Source organism: Salmo salar, chromosome 19, assembly GCF_965601325.2.
Source record: "Salmo salar chromosome 19, fSalSal1, whole genome shotgun sequence".
NCBI lineage: Eukaryota > Metazoa > Chordata > Actinopteri > Salmoniformes > Salmonidae > Salmo > Salmo salar.
This window is the reverse complement of record NC_138309.1, coordinates 79,873,034-79,895,950: the sequence shown is the minus strand read 5'-3', so window position 1 is coordinate 79,895,950 and position 22,917 is coordinate 79,873,034. Positions and strand designations below refer to the sequence as shown.

Below are 22,917 nucleotides of genomic sequence, written 5' to 3'. Positions count from 1 at the left end.
GAACACCTCCGTCACTGTGTGGTTGTGAACACCTCCGTCACTGTGTGGTGGTGAACACCTCCGTCACTGTGTGGTTGTGAACACCTCCGTCACTGTGTGGTTGTGAACACCTCCGCACGTGGGGGCACCTCCGTCCGTGGGTGCCCTCCGTCCGGGGGAACACCTCCGTCACTGTGTGGTTGTGAACACCTCCGTCACTGTGTGGTTGTGAACACCTCCGTCACTGTGTGGTTGTGAACACCTCCGTCACTGTGTGGTTGTGAACACCTCCGTCACTGTGTGTGTGTGAACACCTCCGTCACTGTGTGGTGGTGAACACCTCCGTCACTGTGTGGTTGTGAACACCTCCGTCACTGTGTGTGTGAACACCTCCGTCACTGTGTGGTTGTGAACACCTCCGTCACTGTGTGGTTGTGAACACCTCCGTCACTGTGTGGTTGTGAACACCTCCGTCACTGTGTGGTTGTGAACACCTCCGTCCTGGGGGGCACCTCCGTCCGTGGTGTGTGAACACCTCCGTCACTGTGTGGTTGTGAACACCTCCGTCACTGTGTGTGTGTGTGTGAACACCTCCGTCACTGTGTGTGTGAACACCTCCGTCACTGTGTGGTTGTGAACACCTCCGTCACTGTGTGGTTGTGAACACCTCCGTCACTGTGTGGTTGTGAACACCTCCGTCACTGTGTGGGCCCTCCGTCCGTGGGGGAACACCTCCGTCACTGTGTGGTTGTGAACACCTCCGTCACTGTGTGGTTGTGAACACCTCCGTCACTGTGTGGTTGTGAACACCTCCGTCACTGTGTGGTGTGTGAACACCTCCGTCACTGTGTGGTTGTGAACACCTCCGTCACTGTGTGTGTGTGTGTGAACACCTCCGTCACTGTGTGTGTGAACACCTCCGTCACTGTGTGGTTGTGAACACCTCCGTCACTGTGTGGTTGTGAACACCTCCGTCACTGTGTGGTTGTGGACACCTCCGTCACTGTGTGGTTGTGAACACCTCCGTCACTGTGTGGTTGTGAACACCTCCGTCACTGTGTGGTTGTGAACACCTCAGTCACTGTGTGGTTGTGAACACCTCCGTCACTGTGTGGTTGTGAACACCTCCGTCACTGTGTGGTTGTGAACACCTCCATCAATGTGTGTGTGTGTGAACAACGACTTTAAAACGTCATGAAAATACTTTATATTGTTATCTGGTCAGATTACAACCAGATAAAGACGTCTTTTTCTGGTTACTAAAAAGACGATAACAAAACATGTTACAACTAGTATACAGCTGTTCCATGACATCATAAAAGACGGCATAATGATGCCTTTGCCACCAGATGGTTCGTTGGGTAGGGGACCGAATATCGTCACATCAGCAATGTCTCCACTTACCAATCGTCTTGTTAAAATAGCTAAACCTATTTCGTAGCTGTAAGGATACTTAGGATGCATGCTAGAGGACACACAGTGTAAGAGTGAAGGAACAGTATATCTTATTACCTCGTCATGGTCAATGTCTGCATCACCCGAGATTACGATTCTCTTCTCGATCCTGGTTTCCGAGATGCCTCCTTTCACAGTCTGGAAAAAAATGTAATTGAATTTGAGGTACATTTCAGACATGGAACAACTAAGCCTAAAGGAACCCACAGCTGTAATATTGGAAGCACCAAGCTTGAAACCAACTGAGCCAATGGAACCACCTAATTAATAGTGAAATTATATGCACCACTAACAAACCAGTGGAATCCATAACCCCGCCCTATTCACTCATACAGTAAGCTACCCATGACACTGGGTCGTTCCACGAAACTAGTCCCCTTTGGGTAGTGGAACTTGGTGAATTTTAATTTGAACAATCTGTCATAAAGATAACATGTTCAATTTAATCATTAAAAAACAAACGGACTGCAGTATTGGTAACAGGGTTGAAGAGTAATGCTCAAACTGCTTTGTCTTCCAACACAAAACACCAGAAAATGGCCAAAAGGAGTAGAACCAGCTTACCTGCTTTTACACTATGGTTTGACTATTAGATGTTCAAGGTTTCTTTAGAATTTTTTTAATACTTTTTTTAAAGGAATAGTTTCATCTTATTAAAACAAGAGTTAAGTTCATGTAACAGGGTTGACCTTAAAATGAGGGACAGACGTAAATGAATCAATAATCACATGAAATAAATAATAACTTGGGCTTTACAATGATGGTGAAAACTTGGAGAAGTTTTGGAGTTTAAGTGGGATAAAATCTTCCTAAAAGTCACAGAGAGTGCACGGAGGGACATGTCAAAATGCTGGATTTTGGCACTATAGCAAGTCTTCATTAATATAAACAAATCTGATTTATTTATTTGTCCATGCGGTCTATGTTAAAGGACACTTCATTTAATATATCAGGCTTTTAAAATGCAATATTGGTGTCATGTATACTCCCTCTCTGACCTCTAGGTCATCAGGCTGCTGATTATCCTCCCTCTCTGACCTCTAGGTCATCAGGCTGCTGATTATCCTCCCTCTCTGACCTCTAGGTCATCAGACTGCTGATTATCCTCCCTCTCTGACCTCTAGGTCATCAGGCTGCTGATTATCCTCCCTCTCTGACCTCTAGGTCATCAGGCTGCTGATTATCCTCCCTCTCTGACCTCTAGGTCATCAGGCTGCTGATTATCCTCCCTCTCTGACCTCTAGGTCATCAGGCTGCTGATTATCCTCCCTCTCTGACCTCTAGGTCATCAGGCTGCTGCTCCCTCTAGGTCATCAGGCTGCTGATTATCCTCCCTCTCTGACCTCTAGGTCATCAGGCTGCTGATTATCCTCCCTCTCCTCCCTCTAGGTCATCAGGCTGCTGATTATCCTCCCTCTCTGACCTCTAGGTCATCAGGCTGCTGATTATCCTCCCTCTCTGACCTCTAGGTCATCAGACTGCTGATTATCCTCCCTCTCTGACCTCTAGGTCATCAGGCTGCTGATTATCCTCCCTCTCTGACCTCTAGGTCATCAGGCTGCTGATTATCCTCCCTCTCTGACCTCTAGGTCATCAGGCTGCTGATTATCCTCCCTCTCTGACCTCTAGGTCATCAGGCTGCTGATTATCCTCCCTCTCTGACCTCTAGGTCATCAGGCTGCTGATTATCCTCCCTCTCTGACCTCTAGGGTCATCAGGCTGCTGATTATCCTCCCTCTCTGACCTCTAGGTCATCAGGCTGCTGATTATCCTCCCTCTCCTTCCTCTAGGTCATCAGGCTGCTGATTACCCTGTACACCTGTCACCATCGTCTCGCGCACCAGCGCCTCATGACACTCACCTGGACTCCATAACCTCCTTGATTGTCTTCCCTATATCTGTCCCTCCCCTCGGTTCTTTCCTCAGGTGTTATTGACTCTGTTTTCATGTCGGTGCGTTGTTTGTGTTACGTGTTTCATTTATTTATTAAAACACTCACACCCTGAACTTGCTTCCCGACTCTCAGCGAACTCGTTACAGAATAACACCTCACCTAAGGGAAGCATCAGGGAGTGTTTTTTATGTTATTTTTGTGTCAAAGTAATGATGTTGGGTCCGGGAACTGCTACAGGCTCCCCTGCCTCAACCAGATCGCCAGGCTCTCATGCCTCAACCAGATCGCCAGGCTCTCATGCCTCAACCAGATCGCCAGGCTCTCATGCCTCAACCAGATCGCCAGGCTCTCATGCCTCAACCAGATCGCCAGGCTCTCATGCCTCAACCAGATCGCCAGGCTCTCATGCCTCAACCAGATCGCCAGGCTCTCATGCCTCAACCAGATCGCCAGGCTCCCCTGCCTCAGCCGGATCGCCAGGCTCCCCTGCCTCAACCGATCTGTCAGGTTCCCGCGCCCCAGCTGACTCAACAGGTTCCCCTGCCTCAGCCGTCAGGCTTTCATACCTCAGCCGGATCAGGCTTTCATACCTTTCATACCTTAGCCGGATCGCCAGGCTCCCCTGCCTCAACCGATCTGTCAGGTTCCCGCGCCCCAGCTGACTCGACAGGTTCTTGCGCATCAGCAGGGGTGACCAGTCTGCTCCTGATCCCCGGGTTCGTCCCCTTTGACGGCGTCGTGCGGCTAGAGTCTAGTGTCTGGGAGTCACGTATACTCCCTCTCCTTCCTCTAGGTCATCAGGCTGCTGATTACCCTGTACACCTGTCACCATCGTCTCGCGCACCAGCGCCTCATGACACTCACCTGGACTCCATAACCTCCTTTATTATCTTCCCTATATCTGTCCCTCCCCTCGGTTCTTTCCTCAGGTGTTATTGACTCTGTTTTCATGTCTGTGCGTTGTTTGTGTTACATGTTTCATTTATTTATTAAAACACTCACACCCTGAACTTGCTTCCCGACTCTCAGCGAACTCGTTACAATTGGTGCACAATTTAAACTTAAAATATCAAAGGGACACAAAAGGGACTCATGGATAAAGCTGAGGTGAATGTAGTGTAGGTCAGGTAGTATCTACCTTGGTGATATGTGTGGTTGTGGTGGTGCTGGTGGTGTCTGAGGTGATGGTCTGGGCGCTCATCAACACCCCTGCCTCGGGATCAGCGTCAGCCTGGAACAACACAGACACAATTCATCCTCTCAACTGGATGGAAGAACAGGGTCGTATTCCTTAGGCACCAAACGTTGTAAAATGGACTGAAACAAGGAGGAACCACTTGGACGTTTTTTGTTGCAATTAGAGTTTTACAACATTTTCCATTGTGTGCCCTAATGAACACTACCCAGGTAAAAAATATACACATTGGAGTATATGAGAATATCCAGAATAGAGCATGAGACATAAGTCTGACGAGAGGCCCTTTACCTCTAGTGACTGGTATGTGACAGTTTTCATTTCCGTGTGTATTACAGGGACCTCCTGGGTCACATACACCATGTCTGCCCTGTTGAAGGTCAGGACCTCTGGAGCCTCGAGCACAGACAACTGAGAGAGAGAGAGAGAGAGAGAAATAGAGAGGGATAGAGAGAGAGAGAGAGATAGAGAGGGATAGAGTGAGAGAAATAGAGGGAGAGGGATAGAGAGAGAGGGATAGAGACAGAGCAAGAGAGGGAGGGATAGAGGGAGAGAGAGAGAACGAGATAGGGATAGAGAGAGAAATAAAGAGAGGGAGAAATAAAGAAAGGGATGGAAAGAGAGGGAGAGAGAGAGAGAGGGAGATAGAGACAGAGAAATAAAGAGAGATAGAGAGGGATGGAGAGAGAAATAAAGAGAGGGATGGAGAAAGGGATAGAGAGAGAGAGGGATAGAGAGAGAGAGGGATCGAGAGAGATTGATAGAGAGAGGGATAGAGAGAAATGAAAAGGGTGCAGAAAATAAGATTTCACCCTTATATTTATTTATGCACACACACAGACAATCACGTTTGCATGCTCACACACAATTACATTGTCACCTTCTGTCTACAGGACACACAAGCAGTTAATGAGTGAATTGAAAGGTCATAGAAAAAGGAAAGGAAAGGGAAAGTACTGAAGGACTGGCTGTTCATGAGGACCATCCACTCTCTGATAGAAGATCTATAAAATTATCAAAATGAATCAAATCAAAATGATAACATAAAATCCCAAAAGCAAATAGCAGAGGTGTTGTTATAAAATAAATTGTTGTTTTTTTATTTATGATGAAAGGGGTTACGACACTTAGTGCACCATCCTGGACCATTCACTAAGAATTCATCACAGTTCACCACAGAGTAAGTCTTATGTGGGATTGTGGAAGCATATTAATTCATTTAGGAGAAAGCCAAATGGGTCTACCTGGCAGGATTGTATTTATAAACTGAAACGGTCCACATAATTGAAAACATTTGTGGACCGATAAACAATAACCCTGCAACAGACCGCTATCTATTCAATCTGTGCTTCTCATAGACGTGTGTCCAGAAAACATTCTAATTCATTGCTGCTCATGATTGCCACAAAGGTAATCTACACTGAGTATAACATTATGAACACCAGCTCTGTCCATGACATAGACAGACCAGGTGAATCCAGGTGAAAGTTATGATCCCTTATTGATGTCACTTGTTAAATCCACTTGAGTCAGTGTAGATGGAGGAGACAGGTAAAATAAGGATCTTCAAGCCTTCAGACCACTGAATATTAGGAAGGTGTTCTTAATGTTTTAAGATACTCAGTGTATCTGAACATTAGGGAAATAAAGCAACAAGTCAGGAAGAAATAAACCGTTTCCACTATGATACTGTGTGTATATGGGCAGCTCGAAAATATTATAGCGTTTATTGTGGTGCTGTAAGAACAAACACAGGGCTGCATACACACAATTACACAATCACACACGCAAGAAGTCCCTCTATGCAATTTTCAACAGTTTTCAATACCTCCCTGGCTGATAGATACAGTAGCTTACAGTATGTACAGCCTGCCTGGCCTTGGTAATGCTTTCTAATAGAAAACCCAGTGGAAAGAAACAGGGACAGGGAACCAGGAACAGGACAGTCTCCCACCTACACATCACTGCACACACAGCAGCACAGGCTGGCTGACTGCTACTATTGGCAAAGAGGAGGGTCAGGACTGGTGGAGTTGGGTAGCTGATTCTGTGGTAATACGGCTAAGATTGGGATAAATTGCATGCTTCCTGCTTATTGGCACTACTAGCTAATGGGAGGCTAAGATTGGGAGAATTTTGGGAGAATCTTTCCAGTGATATTACAGGGAAATGGGAAGGCATGACTGTAATAGATTGAGCACTTTCTAAATAGCATGGGCAAAAAGGAATATGAGACGGGGTAGCTTTTCCAGTGCTATTGTAGGCAAGTGGGAAGGACAGTTAAGGATAGTTTAGGGGGGCACTTATGGAGAGGTACTACAGGTCAATGGGGCAACTAGGGAACATTTTGGGGCTCTTTGGGGTGTTACCTCCGAGTGAGCCCTTGCAGCAGCTACCTCCCCACTGAGACTCTGCCAGGACGCTCCAATAGGAGAGGGGTGCACGGGGGAGGGGGGCACGAAGCACCCTCTCCAGACTTGGCTGTTTTCCTTCTCCGCTTCCTCCTCTGAGACTGACCCTGCTGACTCCTCTCCCTCTGACTGACTGTCCAGCCCAAGGCCTAGGCTTCCACCCGAGCCTGGGGCTGGAGTTTTCTCCTCGGCCTCCGCCTGCTTCACCGCCGCCCCTATAGCCTTGTCCACAGCGGCCTTGGCTGCAGCAGTCAGGGCCGGCCCCGCTGAGAATACGCTAGCGGCGTCACTAGTGACACTTGCCTCGCTTGGCGTGTCTGAGTCGTCAGAGTGGTCATCATGCATGCTCAGCCCTGTAAACCCCAGCACGGACTGAGGCCTATCGTCCTCTATCCCTTCCAGTGAGTCTGTCTCTACCTGCTCAGTCTGATGCTCTGCCTGGTTCTCCATGTTGTCAGGCTGGTTGTCAGGCTGTTCTGGCTGTGCCGACTTCAGCTCAGGCTGATCCTGGTCTTTTTCTTGTTGGGATGATACCACCTCTGTCTGCAGCACGATCCGCTCCCCCTTCTCTGTTGTCTAGCAAAGGAAACAAACAAGACATCACCAACAGTCTTCTTGAACCTTCAATATGGATTGAATCTACAGTAGTATGGAAGCAGGTGAAACAATAGCATGGATCTGTAGGGTGTCCAATCAAAAACACATCTTTTGACCAATGAGTAAACTCATGTTAATTGTGTAGATAGTCCTCTAAGAAAAACCAATGGCCCAAACCTCATGTCTCTATCATAATCCATACAAAAGTTATTGGAGTTTTTACCGTTGTTAGATGGCTAAGATTAGGGAGGCCAGAGGAAAAAAAGTGGTCAGAAATCAGGAAAACGGCATTGTGTCAGCTAGGCTGGATGCCGTGCAAGAATGAAGGCTATTGGCTACCTGACAGGCTCACTTTCCCTTTGAACTGGTCATCTTTCTTCTCAAATCCGCAGGACATAAAACAATATAGAGGTAAGATAGAGATATTGATTTTGAGACATGACATGTAGTATTTTCATATTTTAGTATACACTTTATTTTAATTCGAAATTCCTGTTATTAAGATTTCTCACAAAAACAAGCATATCTCTATAAATTTCAATGGAGCACTGAGTGTATACCAAGCTTTTCGTTTTCAAATCCTTTTACATTTAATTCAGCTCGTGTCATGCTAATTTATCTTTTTTTGCGACCCTCGGAAACAACTTTGAAGACGACCACAAGATATAAAATCCGCAACAGTTGTTATAAGAAACCTGCACCTCTATGTCAACAGTTGTTATAAGAAACCTGCACCTCCATGTCAACAGTTGTTATAAGAAACCTGCACCTCTATGTCAACAGTTGTTATAAGAAACCTGCACCTCTATGTCAACAGTTGTTATAAGAAACCTGCACCTCCATGTCAACAGTTGTTATAAGAAACCTGCACCTCTATGTCAACAGTTGTTATAAGAAACCTGCACCTCTATGTCAACAGTTGTTATAAGAAACCTGCACCTCAATGTCAACAGTTGTTATACGAAACCTGCACCTCTATGTCAACAGTTGTTATAAGAAACCTGCACCTCAATGTCAACAGTTGTTATAAGAAACCTGCACCTCTATGTCAACAGTTGTTATAAGAAACCTGCACCTCTATTTCAACAGTTATTATAAGAAACCTGCACCTCTATGTCAACAGTTGTTATAAGAAACCTGCACCTCTATGTCAACAGTTGTTATAAGAAACCTGCACCGCTATGTCAACAGTTGTTATAAGAAACCTGCACCTCTATGTCAACAGTTGTTATAAGAAACCTGCACCTCTATGTCAACAGTTGTTATAAGAAACCTGCACCGCTATGTCAACAGTTGTTATAAGAAACCTGCACCTCTATGTCAACAGTTGTTATAAGAAACCTGCACCTCTATGTCAACAGTTGTTATAAAAAACCTGCACCTCTATGTCAACAGTTGTTATAAGAAACCTGCACCTCTATGTCAACAGTTGTTATAAGAAACCTGCACCTCTATGTCAACAGATCTTGGTGCTTATTATTGGATGTTAGAGGAAAAGTCCACACTGAACGATTTAGAACGTGAATAATTATATTTGTCTTTTGGTAAAAATGTATTTTAGATCATAAGGAAGTGAAATTTCATCACCAAAGCAAGTTTTCAGCCACTCTGGGCAGAGTGGGTGGATAACCTAGAATCTGCTTCCATACAGTAGGGAAGGGTTACTTCATATGTTAGTACTGATCTTTCTGAATGCATGTTTAAATCATTTAACATGCTGTGCATTGGATGATTGCTTTGATACTTTCAGGTATCAAAATGACCTAAAGGTGGAGTAGAGTTGCAAAATCAAATATGCCGGGTATAACGCAAATATAACGCTCTCACATTCCTACTCAATAAGGCCCCAGGACCATGTGGTGCCTCTGTCAAGACAAACCATTCCTCCTCATAAACCTGTCCACTGTTTCAATGGCCGGCAGGAAGGACGGATGGACAGGAGACAGAAAAGCCTGACAGACAACACAGTGGCTACAGTGACAACATTTCCTCAACAACAAGAACAAACACATCAGTGACAAACAGTAAAGATACTGAACAGGTCTTTTGCAAAAGAAATGTTATCTCAATGAGAATAACCTGTATAAAAGGTTAAAAAATAATGTAAAAAAACTCAGATATGCATGCACTACAACTGCTGTCGTCACGTTTGTTGAGTTGTATATTATCTATATGGTATAAGAGGCCACCTTAAACACGGTCTGACTAAAGGCAGGCGAAGCAGTCCAGACCCGCGTGCTGGTCTGATCTCTGGCCGACTGTAAGAGAGCGGTGAGCTCCGGGGACATCTCCTCAAAGGTCGGCTTTGGCTGAGCAGACAGAGATGGGGAGAGTCAACACAACAGGAGTAGAAGAGAGAGACACACACACAGTTAGATAGTGTACGTACAGAGGAGGAGAGACAAAGAGACAGGTCTTTCACACAATGCCCAGACACAAGCTCAGGGGATCGGGATTATTCATAAGAGCATTGAGGTGATGATTGATCGCTAAGAAAGGTAAACTTAGAAGATTGCCCAGACACAAGCTCAGGGGATCGGGATTATTCATAAGAGCATTGAGGTGATGATTGATCGCTAAGAAAGGTAAACTTAGAAAATTGGGTTTGTCAAATTTTATTCTAAAGTATTCAAAAATAATTATGTCAATCACAACCTAGATTGATTTCCTTCTATAAGACAATGCAAGAATTACAAAGGTTTTATCAAATTGGTTTCCAACTATTTTAATCCAGTTTTTATGCTATAATATGCAACTCGGAGCAATGCATTTCTTTTACAGAGCACATGGGTAGAAACACCTTCCTGTGACATGTCAATCACTGAACTCGAGTTGTTTTTCTCTTGGGAATGTCAGTCACAAAGGCAATAGGTGAGACAGACAAGAGTGTCTTGTGTCTTGTGTGTCGGAGGGTCTCCTCTTATGAATAGGGCCAATATCATCATGTCAGATCAAACTGCAGAGAGGTCAGAGAGCGCAAACCCAGGGAAGTCAAAGTAAAAGAGGCAGGGCTGAAGCAATCAGTGGCATACCAACCATAGTATACCGTACCATAAGCCAAAGTGGAAAGCATTCATTTGGTGTGGCTAGCAGCGTGGGGACCAGTTTAAACCAAAACACGATTTTCATTTACAAATCGAAATGAAAGAGGTAAACAAATGCCAGTACCAATGGAGCAGCAAGTTTGGCTAAGGCAAGCAGTGAACAAATGACACCAAATACAGTGGCAAAGGGATCAACTAAACAGAGCAAACTATAAAAACAAAAAACAGACTCCCATGCAATTCCCATGAACATTCAGTCGAGTGCAAAACAGCGCAGGGTCCAGCCTTGTTGCAGTGGATAAGACGACCAAACAGGCTGGGGCGGAAGTAGCTTGAGGATAAAGTGGGGGGTTAGGGAGAGGGGGGGGGGAGGAAGTAGTTTGAGGATAAAGTGGGGGGTTAGGGGGGGAGTAGCTTGAGGATAAAGTGGGGGGTTAGGGAGATGGGGGAAGGGGAAGTATCTTGAGGATAAAGTGGGGGGTTGGGGGGGAGTAGCTTGAGGATAAAGTGGGGGGTTAGGGAGATGGGGGAAGGGGAAGTATCTTGAGGATAAAGTGGGGGGTTAGGGAGAGGGGGGAAGGGGAAGTATCTTGAGGATAAAGTGGGGGGTTAGGGAGAGGGGGGAAGGGGAAATAGCTTGAGGATAAGGTGGGGGTTAGGGAGAGGGGGGAAGGGGAAGTAACTTGAGGATAAAGTGGGGGGTTAGGGAGAGGGGGGAAGGGGAAATAGCTTGAGGATAAAGTGGGGGGTTAGGGAGAGGGGGAAGGGGAAGTATCTTGAGGATAAAGTGGGGGGTTAGGGAGAGGGGGAAGGGGAAGTAACTTGAGGATAAGGTGGGGGTTAGGGAGAGGGGGGAAGGGGAAGTAACTTGAGGATAAGGTGGGGGTTAGGGAGAGGGGGGAAGGGGAAGTAACTTGAGGATAAGGTGGGGGTTAGGGAGAGGGGGGAAGGGGAAGTAACTTGAGGATAAAGTGGGGGGTTAGGGAGAGGGGGGAAGGGGAAATAGCTTGAGGATAAAGTGGGGGGTTAGGGAGAGGGGGAAGGGGAAGTATCTTGAGGATAAAGTGGGGGGTTAGGGGGGGAGTAGCTTGAGGATAAAGTGGGGGGTTAGGGAGATGGGGGAAGGGGAAGTATCTTGAGGATAAAGTGGGGGGTTGGGGGGAGTAGCTTGAGGATAAAGTGGGGGGTTAGGGAGATGGGGGAAGGGGAAGTATCTTGAGGATAAAGTGGGGGGTTAGGGAGAGGGGGGGAGAGGAAATAGCTTGAGGATAAAGTGGGGGGTTAGGGAGAGGGGGAAGGGGAAGTAGCTTGAGGATAAAGTGGGGGGTTAGGGAGAGGGGGGGAGAGGAAATACCTTGAGGATAAAGTGGGGGGTTAGGGAGAGGGGGGAAGGGGAAGTAGCTTGAGGATAAAGTGGGGGGTTAGGGAGGGGGGGAAGGGGAAGTAGCTTGAGGATAAAGTGGGGGGTTAGGGAGAGGGGGGAGAGGAAGTAACTTGAGGATAAGGTGGGGGTTAGGGAGAGGGGGGGAGAGGAAGTAACTTGAGGATAAAGTGGTGGGTTAGGGAGAGGGGGGAAGGGGAAGTAACTTGAGGATAAAGTGGGGGGTTAGGGAGAGGGGGGAAGGGGAAGTAGCTTGATGATAAAGTGGGGGGTTAGGGAGAGGGGGGAAGGGGAAGTAGCTTGATGATAAAGTGGGGGGTTAGGGAGAGGGGGGAAGGGGAAGTAGCTTGATGATAAAGTGGGGGGTTAGGGAGAGGGGGGAAGGGGAAGTAACTTGAGGATAAAGTGGGGGGTTAGGGAGAGGGGGGAAGGGGAAGTAACTTGAGGATAAAGTGGGGGGTTAGGGAGAGGGGGGAAGGGGAAGTAACTTGAGGATAAAGTGGGGGGTTAGGGAGAGGGGGGAAGGGGAAGGGGAAGTAACTTGAGGATAAAGTGGGGGGTTAGGGAGAGGGGGGAAGGGGAAGGGGAAGTAACTTGAGGATAAAGTGGGGGGTTAGGGAGAGGGGGAAGGGGAAGTAGCTTGAGGATAAAGTGGGGGGTTAGGGAGAGGGGGGAAGGGGAAGTACCGTAATTTCCGGACTTTAAGCCGCTACTTTTTTCCCACGCTTTGAACCTCGCGGCTTAAACAATGACGTGGCTAATATATGGATTTTTCCCGCTTTCAAATAAAAAAAATTTAAAAACACATTCTGTGACGTGCTCAGTTTTTTGCCGGCATGAAGCCTTCATTAGACCAATGAAATTGCCGAACGGGTTAAGGTCAAACAACTTTTTTGTTTACTGTTTAGATTAAATCGAGCGCGCTCATCATTCTGATTACGGTAGTCATTTTGTCACCCTCATCATGGCAAAGACACGGAGAAATGCATATGATGCAGCTTTCAAGTTGAAGGCGATTGATCTGGCTGTTGGAAAAGGAAATAGAGCTGCTGCACGGGAGCTTGGTCTGGAGCAATGACTTTCTTGGTAGGCTACTGTTTACTGCTAATTTAACATTTTTGTTACAAGCCTTGTTTCGTCAAAGCCTATTTATTTTTGTTACAAGCCGTGTTTTGTTAAAGCCTATTTATTTTTGTTACAAGTCGTGTTTCGTTAAAGCCTATTTATTTTTGTTACAAGCCGTGTTTCGTTAAAGCCTGTGTAAAGTTCAGTTGTTTCAATGTACCGGTAGGCACCTGCGGCTTATAGACATGTGCGGCTTATTTATGTTCAAAATAATACTTTTTTAAAAATTCAGTGGGTGCGGCTTATATTTAGGTGCGCTTAATAGTCCGGAATTTACGGTAGCTTGAGGATAAAGTGGGGGGTTAGGGAGAGGGGGGAAGGGGAAGTAGCTTGAGGATAAAGTGGGGGTTAGGGAGAAGGGGTTTCAGGTATTTGGGGGCGTTTCATATCATCCTACCACTTTGGAGGGCGATGGGGTTCTGGATAGATAGGACACAGGGCTGGGGCTCAGACGCAGATCGACCATTTGAGGCTTGGGCATCTTCATGGGGGACTTGGCCATTGGGGACTTGGCCATTGGGGACCGTGGCGAGAGGGGTGTGTGAGGCGCAACAGGGGTGGTGCTCCTGTCTCCCAGGAGAAAAGTCTCCCTTAGCTGCTTCCTGCTGTCTGCTCTCGCAGCATCACTGATGTCCTGGCTGGAGCGGATGGACACTACGGTCCGCATGGCGCCCAGGCCACCGTCGCTGGGCTCAGATGGAGAGGGGGTCCTGGCCTCCTGGATGGTGATCATGGAGGGTCCCATTCCCTCAGATGGAGAGGGGGTCCTGGCCTCCTGGATGGTGATCATGGAGGGTCCCATTCCCTCAGATGGAGAGGGGGTCCTGGCCTCCTGGATGGTGATCATTGGGGGTCCGATTCCCTCTATGGGCGGGAGACTCAAGTGGACCGACACTGGCATCTCGTACTCAGTCGACACCGGGATGATCTTCACAGTGGTGGTGGATTGGTCCGCCGCCCTCTTCAGCTCCCTGGCGAACACCGCCGGAGCGGCTATGGCCGCTTCCCCACCATCTTTGGCATGCGTCGTCATGGTGACGATCTTGCCTGACATGGTGTCGTAGGACTTGCCCAGGGTGTAGGTCTTCTCCTCCATCTCCTCGGTCTTGGATGCTAGTTCACTGCTGAAGCTCTCGTATCGTTTGCCAAACTCCTTGATGACAACGACACCACTGGCGCCGCCGAGCGCTCCTTCAGCCACAGTGTTATCGACGGCCATAACTTTATAGTTGACAATGTTTCTCTTTTCGGCTACCTTAGGAGGGACTTTGCTTACTATTACCCACCCGTCAGAGTCCTACATACAAGATACATACAAAGACTGGGGTTAGCCAGTTCAATGGGGGAGTAGGACTTCCAATGGCAGTCCCAAGAAGAGCAATAAGGAAGCAACTTTAGACTTGAAGGAACATAGATCATAGACAGCATGAACATAGACAGCAACATATACAATATATATGCAAAAGTATGTGGACACCCTTTCAAATGAGTGGATTCGACTATTTCAGCCACACCCGTTGCTGACAGGTGTATACAATTGAGCACACAGCCATGCAATCTACATAGACAAACATTGGCAGTAGAATGGCCTTAATGAAGAGCTCAGTGACTTTCAAAGTGGCACCGTCATAGGATGCCACCTTTCCAACAAGTCAGTTTGTCAAATCTTTGCACTGCTACAACTGCCCCAGTCAACTGTAAGTGCTGTTATTGTGAAGTGGAAACGTCTAGGAGCAACAACGGCTCAGCCACGAAGTGGTGATGAATCACGCTTCACCATCTGGCAGTCCAACGGACGAATCTGGGTTTGGCGGATGACATTTTAGACGATTCTGTGCTTCCAAACCTGTGGCAACAGTTTGGGGAAGGCCCTTTCCTGTTTCAGCATGACAATGCCCCCATGCACAAAGCGATGGCCATACAGAAATGGTTTGTCAAGATCGATGTGGAAGCACTTGACTGTCCTACACAGAGCCCTGACCACAACCCCATCGAACACCTTTGGGATGAATTGGAACGCCAACTGTGAGCCAGGCCTAATCGCCCAACATCAGTGCCCGACCTCATTAATGCTCTTGTGGCTGAATGGAAGCAAGTCCCCGCAGCAATGTTGCAACATCTAGTGGAAAGCTTTCCCAGAGGAATGGAGGCTGTTATAGCAGCAAAGGGGGGACAAACTCCATATTAATGCCCATGATTTGGGAATGAGATGTTCGACGAGCAGGTGTCCACATACTTTTGGTCATGTATTGTATCACTGTTCTTAGTTAATAGTGTATTGTTAAAAGCAATCTCTCCGTATAGCTCATTGAAGGGTTTTTCTTTATTTTTACTATTTTCTACATTGTAGAATAATAATGAAGACATCCAAACTATGATATAACACATATGGAATCATGTAGTAGCCAAAAAAGTGTTAAACAAAAAGATTCTTCAAAATAGCCACCCTTTGCCTTGATGACAGCTTTACACACTCTTGGCATCCTCTCAACCATTCTCTCAACCATTCTCTCAACCAGCTTCATGAGGTAGTCACCTGGAATGCTTTTACAACAGTCTTGAAGGAGTTTCCACATATGCTGAGCACATGTTGGCTGCTTTTTCTTTACTCTGCGGTCCAACTCATCCCAAACCATCTCAATTGGGTTGAGGTCAGGTGATTGTGGAGGCCAGGTAATCTGATACAGCACCCTATCACTCTCCTTCTTGGTCAAATAGCCCTTACACAGCCTGGAGGTTTGTTGGGTCATTGTCCTGTTGAAAAACAAATGATAGTCCCACTAAGCGCAAACCAGATAGGATGGTGTATCGCTGCAAAATGCTGTGGCAGCCATGCTGGTTAAGTGTGCCTTGAATTCTAAATAAATCACTGACAGTGTCACCAGCAAAGCAGCCCCACACCATCACACCTCCTCCTCCATGCTTCACAGTGGGAACTACTCATGAGGAGATCATCCGTTCACCTACTCTGTGTCTCACAAAGACACAGCGGTTGGAACCAAAAATCTAAAATTTTGACTCATTAGACCAAAAGACAGATTTCCACTGGTCTAGTGTCCATTGTTTGTGTTTCTTGGCCCAAACAAGTCTCTTCTTCTTATTGGTGTCCTTTAGTTGTGGTTTCTTTGCAGCAATTTGAACCATGAAGGCCTGATTCACTCCTCTGAACAACTGATGTTGCAATGTGTCTGTTACTTGAACTCTGCGAAGCATCTGTGAAGCATTTATTTGGGCTGCAATTTCTGAGGCTGGTAACTCCAATGAACATATCCTCTGCAGCAGAGTTAACTCTGGGTCTTCCTTTCCTGTGGCAGTCCTCATAAGAGCCAGTTTCATCATAGCGTTTGACGTTTTTTTGCGACTGCACTTGAAGAAACTGTCAAAGATCTTGCCATGTCTTAAAGTAATGATGGATTGACGTTTCTCTTTGCTTATTTGAGCAGTTCTTGCCATAATATGGACTTGGTCTTTTACCAAATAGGGCTATATCTTCTGTACACCACCCCTACCTTGTCACAACACAACTGATTGGCCCAAACGCATTAAGGAAAGAAATTCCACAAATTAACTTTTAACAAGACACACATGTTAATTGAAAATGCATTCCAGGTGACTACCTCATGAAGCTGGTTGAGAGAATGCCAAGAGTGTGCAAAGGTTGACTGGTACTGTACAGGGTCAAATGAGTCACATTGTCATCCACTGCTGACAATGAATAGTATACCCAGCAAACCGGGAACATTCCCAAAATATTAGCTAAGATTCCCATTAACTTATAGTTAGGGTTTTATCCAACATTAGGATGATAACATCCCAAAAACATTAACATTTTTTAAAACAAAATCAATTTATTTTCTTATTTTAAATTTTTTTATGAAATATTCTTGGAATGTTCTCCTAAAATTCACAAAAATGTTGTGCACAACATCTGTAACAACCATCACAGAACATTCCCCAAACGTTCTCATTAGGTTTCCAGGTAATGTAATAACACGATAAATCAGTAATGTTTCCAGTAAATGTCCCCACAATGTTCCCACCAGACGGTTCCCAGAAACATTCTAGGAACCTTTAAAGAACAAACAAAACGTTTTCTAGGAACGTTCTTGGAAAGTCAGGCGAACGTTTTCTACAAACATTCTATAATCATCAGCACGACTGGACAGTTTTTCGGTTAAGAGACATTTGCCGTGGCCTAATGAATGTTCTGGGAACTGTCACATAACTAATTAAATGTTGGTTTGCTGGATAGGAACCTAGTCCTACACACTCAAATGGATCACAGGTTAAATGTGTAAGACTCGTCAATAATTAATTGGCGTAGCTGGCTCTAATCTAGCCAAGCAGCAGACATGAAGGTTTTCTAATCACACAGAGATACCTGCACCAGCAGATACTTGTATGTAGTGACAGCTTGGCTACCTACCACAGTAGTCTTAGTATCCACAGGGCTGTGCTTGATGTCCTCCTCAACGCTACCGCCTGCAGCCATGGCTCTCTCCCTCTCACCCTCTCCCTCATCCTGTTGGCTCTACATGAATGGAAAAGAAAAAGACAAAAGGGAAACAAACGAACAGCATGAATGAACTAGAATTGAAAGTAGTTTTGAGGTGTGCGTGCGTGTGTGGTCTGCATCCTATTGCTGGCTCCATTACTCATTACAGAGTGTGTGATATTTACTCATTGTGTCTGATCAGAGTGTGTGATATTTACTCATTGTGTTTGATCAGAGTGTGGGATATTTACTCATTGTGTTTGATCAGAGTGTGTGATATTTACTCATTGTGTTTGATCAGAGTGTGTGTGATATTTACTCATTGTGTCTGATCAGAGTGTGTGATATTTACTCATTGTGTTTGATCAGAGTGTGTGTGATATTTACTCATTGTGTTTGATCAGAGTGTGTGATATTTACTCATTGTGTTTGATCAGAGTGTGTGATATTTACTCATTGTGTTTGATAAGAGTGTGTGATCTGAGATTTCACCAGCGTGTGACTACAGGACTATAGTATCTCTCCAAACGTAGTCACACTGTGTGGTTGATATCGGACATATGGGTCTGAATTTATGAGACATTCTCTACAGAGTGCAGACACAGTCCCTCTTCTTCCAGTAGCTCACAAATAAAGAATGAAACAAGGTAGCAAGACTTGGCTGAGTGGTAAACTGTCTCCTTTTCACACTTAATTTAACCACATCCCAACAGTCATAAAAATATATACTGGCCGAAATATGCCGTCGTCGCTGATACATTAATGAATAAAATATCTCCTTTCCCTGGTGACGTCATCATTGCCATTCTCCCGACTGCTTGATGTTCCCACACACACACACACACACACACACACACACACACACACACACACACACACACACACACACACACACACACACACACACACACACACACACACACACACACACACCCCCTCTATGCAAAGGGGAGCAGGGTTTCTTCTCCCTAATCCCCTCTCTCTTTTGAAGTCCCTGCATGCCTCTCCATATATATATAATATATATATATATATATATATATATATATATATATCTTAGTGCACTAAAATGCTTAGCTGAGAAGGATGTTTCCAATGGCTTCCTTCTGTCTCTCCCTCCCACCTCCGTTTGGCAAGGTTACAGCACAAGGATGTATTACTCGTTCACTGGCCAGGCTGCTACAAATCAATCAAGCCCTATTCTGATGTCCCACTGTTAATTGTCCCTTCTCCTTTCAACGCTTGCTTCTTTTATCTACTTTTCAATGGTTGGATACTGTAGCTTACACGTCTTGGCTTAGTCAAGGAGCCGCATCGGAATCACTTCCTTTTACCGTGGCTTAACTTCCATTGAAAAACAGGTTGATGCTTGGTAACTATTTGAAAACAGCACTGGAGAAGAAAGGTAGGTGTCAAATGTTATAATGAGGCAGCGATTCTTTCATAACAGCTGTTCTTCTATCTCCTGTAGCTGGGTGTTAAGCACCGTCCTCCACCTGAGCAGATTTTCAAAGGGAGGCGTTAGAGGCCCCAGTCTCCAGAGACTTGACATGGAGAGGAAGGATCTCATTCATCTCTTTCCCCCTAAACAACCTGAGCTCACACTGTAGCAGACACATCTCCATCTTCTCGCACTGTAGCAGACACATCTCAATCTCCTCACACTGTAGCAGACACATCTCCATCTTCTCACATTGTAGCAGACACATCTCAATCTCCTCACACTGTAGCAGACACATCTCCATCTTCTCACACTGTAGCAGACACATCTCCATCTTCTCACACTGTAGCAGACACATCTCCATCTTCTCGCACTGTAGCAGACACATCTCAATCTCCTCACACTGTAGCAGACACATCTCCATCTTCTCACATTGTAGCAGACACATCTCAATCTCCTCACACTGTAGCAGACACATCTCCATCTTCTCACACTGTAGCAGACACATCTCCATCTTCTCACACTGTAGCAGACACATCTCAATCTCCTCACACTGTAGCAGACACATCTCCATCTCCTCACACTGTAGCAGACACATCTCCATCTTCTCACACTGTAGCAGACACATCTCCATCTTCTCGCACTGTAGCAGACACATCTCCATCTTCTCACACTGTAGCAGACACATCTCCATCTTCTCACACTGTAGCAGACACATCTCCATCTTCTCACACTGTAGCAGACACATCTCCATCTTCTCACACTGTAGCAGACACATCTCAATCTCCTCACACTGTAGCAGACACATCTCCATCTTCTCACACTGTAGCAGACACATCTCCATCTTCTCACACTGTAGCAGACACATCTCCATCTTCTCACACTGTAGCAGACACATCTCAATCTCCTCGCACTGTAGCAGACACATCTCCATCTTCTCACACTGTAGCAGACACATCTCCATCTTCTCGCACTGTAGCAGACACATCTCCATCTTCTCACACTGTAGCAGACACATCTCCATCTTCTCACACTGTAGCAGACACATCTCCATCTCCTCACACTGTAGCAGACACATCTCCATCTTCTCACACTGTAGCAGACACATCTCCATCTCCTCACACTGTAGCAGACACATCTCCATCTTCTCACACTGTAGCAGACACATCCCCATCTTCTCACACTGTAGCAGACACATCTCCATCTTCTCACACTGTAGCAGACACATCTCCATCTTCTCACACTGTAGCAGACACATCTCCATCTTCTCGCACTGTAGCAGACACATCTCCATCTTCTCACACTGTAGCAGACACATCTCCATCTTCTCGCACTGTAGCAGACACATCTCCATCTTCTCACACTGTAGCAGACACATCTCCATCTTCTCGCACTGTAGCAGACACATCTCCATCTTCTCGCACTGTAGCAGACACATCTCCATCTTCTCGCACTGTAGCAGACACATCTCCATCTTCTCACACTGTAGCAGACACATCTCCATCTTCTCGCACTGTAGCAGACACATATCCATCTTCTCGCACTGTAGCAGACACATCTCCATCTTCTCACACTGTAGCAGACACATCTCCATCTTCTCACATTGTAGCAGACACATCTCCATCTTCTCGCACTGTAGCAGACACATCTCCATCTTCTCACACTGTAGCAGACACATCTCCATCTTCTCACATTGTAGCAGACACATCTCAATCTCCTCATACTGTAGCAGACACATCTCCATCTTCTCGCACTGTAGCAGACACATCTCCATCTTCTCACACTGTAGCAGACACATCTCCATCTTCTCACATTGTAGCAGACACATCTCAATCTCCTCACACTGTAGCAGACACATCTCCATCTTCTCACACTGTAGCAGACACATCTCCATCTCCTCACACTGTAGCAGACACATCTCAATCTCCTCACACTGTAGCAGACACATCTCCATCTTCTCACACTGTAGCAGACACATCTCCATCTCCTCACACTGTAGCAGACACATCTCAATCTTCTCACACTGTAGCAGACACATCTCCATCTCCTCACACTGTAGCAGACACATCTCAATCTCCTCACACTGTAGCAGACACATCTCCATCTTCTCACACTGTAGCAGACACATCTCCATCTCCTCACACTGTAGCAGACACATCTCCATCTACTCACACTGTAGCAGACACATCTCCATCTACTCACACTGTAGCAGACACATCTCCATCTACTCACACTGTAGCAGACACATCTCAACTTTCAAATCATGGCCTATCAAAAGTGAATATGTTATTTCTCTTTAGATCAGGGTTGTGTATGTACACCCCCTGATTCAGCTTATCAAGGAGATAATGAGCAGCTGATTAGTAGAATCAGGTGTTAGAGCAGGAATGGAACAAAAACCTGCACACTGGCCATCACTGGATTAGATGCCACTAGATTTCTAATGTTGATGTTTCCACCCAGTGAGGTTCTACTAAATATTTTATAAAAAATGGAGGGGTCTCTAAAAGGTACGTGGATGTCCCCCTGTCTCTCTCTCTCTCCATTCAGTCCCTCTCTGATTTAACAGTGAACTTACCGGTACCTCGTCGAGTTCCAGGGGTTCGATCATGGGGGCCTCGTCGAGACGCGGCGAGCGCAGGGGGGACGAGGACAGCCTCTTCTCCCATTCGGTAAGGCCAGCCGAGTCGGCGCCCGTCTCCAGGAACGACCTCTTGAGCTCACTGATGTTGGTCGTGTGTTTCAACAGCTCCTCCGGCGTGCCCACTGTGTCCTGGGGAGCAGGAAGAGAAGTAATCTTACTGATAATGATACACTACTGTTAGGGTTAGTTACTGTTAGGGTTAGTTATTGTTAGGGTTAGTTACCGTTAGGGTTAGTTACTGTTAGGGTTAGTTACCGTTAGGGTTAGTTGCCATTAGGGTTAGTTACTGTTAGGGTTAGTTACCGTTAGGGTTAGTTGCCATTAGGGTTAGTTACTGTTAGGGTTAGTTGCCATTAGGGTTAGTTACTGTTAGGGTTAGTAACCATTAAGGTTAGTTACTGTTAGGGTTAGTTACCGTTAGGGTTAGTAACCGTTAGGGTTAGTTACTGTTAGGGTTAGTAACCATTAAGGTTAGTTACTGTTAGGGTTAGTTACCGTTAGGGTTAGTAACCGTTAGGGTTAGTTACTGTTAGGGTTAGTTACTGTTAGGGTTAGTTACTGTTAGGGTTAGTAACCATTAGGGTTAGTTACTGTTAGGGTTAGTAACCATTAAGGTTAGTTACTGTTAGGGTTAGTTACCGTTAGGGTTAGTAACCGTTAGGGTTAGTTACTGTTAGGGTTAGTTACTGTTAGGGTTAGTTACTGTTAGTAACCATTAGGGTTAGTTACTGTTACGGTTAGTAACCATTAGGGTTAGTTACTGTTAGGGTTAGTAACCATTAGGGTTAGTTACTGTTACGGTTATTTTCCATTAGGGTTAGTTACTGTTAGGGTTAGTAACTGTTAGGGTTAGTTACTGTCAGGGTTAGTAACCGTTAGGGTGAGTTACTGTTAGGGTTAGTTACTGTCAGGGTTAGTTACTGTTAGTAACCATTAGGGTTAGTTACTGTTACGGTTAGTAACCATTAGGGTTAGTTACTGTTAGGGTTAGTAACCATTAGGGTTAGTTACTGTTAGGGTTATTTTCCATTAGGGTTAGTTACTGTTAGGGTTAGTAACTGTTAGGGTTAGTTACTGTCAGGGTTAGTAACCGTTAGGGTGAGTTACTGTTAGGGTTAGTTACTGTCAGGGTTAGTAACCGTTAGGGTTAGTTACTGTTAGGGTTAGTTACTGTTAGGGTTAATTACTGTTAGGGTTAGTTACTGTTAGGGTTAGTAACCGTTAGGATTCGTTACTGTTAGGGTTAGTTATTGTTA

At 45.8% G+C, this 22,917-nt stretch overlaps 1 protein-coding gene across 7 annotated transcripts in view; it reads right to left on the bottom strand.

Moving 5' to 3' along the window:
- LOC106579649 (band 4.1-like protein 3) overlaps positions 1–22,917 on the bottom strand; it is a 112,520-nt gene that overhangs the window by 5,800 nt on the left and 83,803 nt on the right. For all 7 annotated transcript variants that reach the window (XM_045702744.2, XM_045702739.2, XM_045702738.2 and 4 more), the window contains 8 exons: positions 21,596–21,790; positions 17,508–17,612; positions 13,479–14,378; positions 9,721–9,840; positions 7,352–7,510; positions 4,815–4,934; positions 4,467–4,559; positions 1,492–1,572 (listed from right to left, as the gene is read on the bottom strand). In XM_045702744.2, coding sequence (XP_045558700.2) covers positions 1,492–1,572; positions 4,467–4,559; positions 4,815–4,934; positions 7,352–7,510; positions 9,721–9,840; positions 13,479–14,378; positions 17,508–17,612; positions 21,596–21,790 — 1,773 coding nt within the window. The remainder of the gene's footprint in view (positions 1–1,491; positions 1,573–4,466; positions 4,560–4,814; positions 4,935–7,351; positions 7,511–9,720; positions 9,841–13,478; positions 14,379–17,507; positions 17,613–21,595; positions 21,791–22,917) is intronic.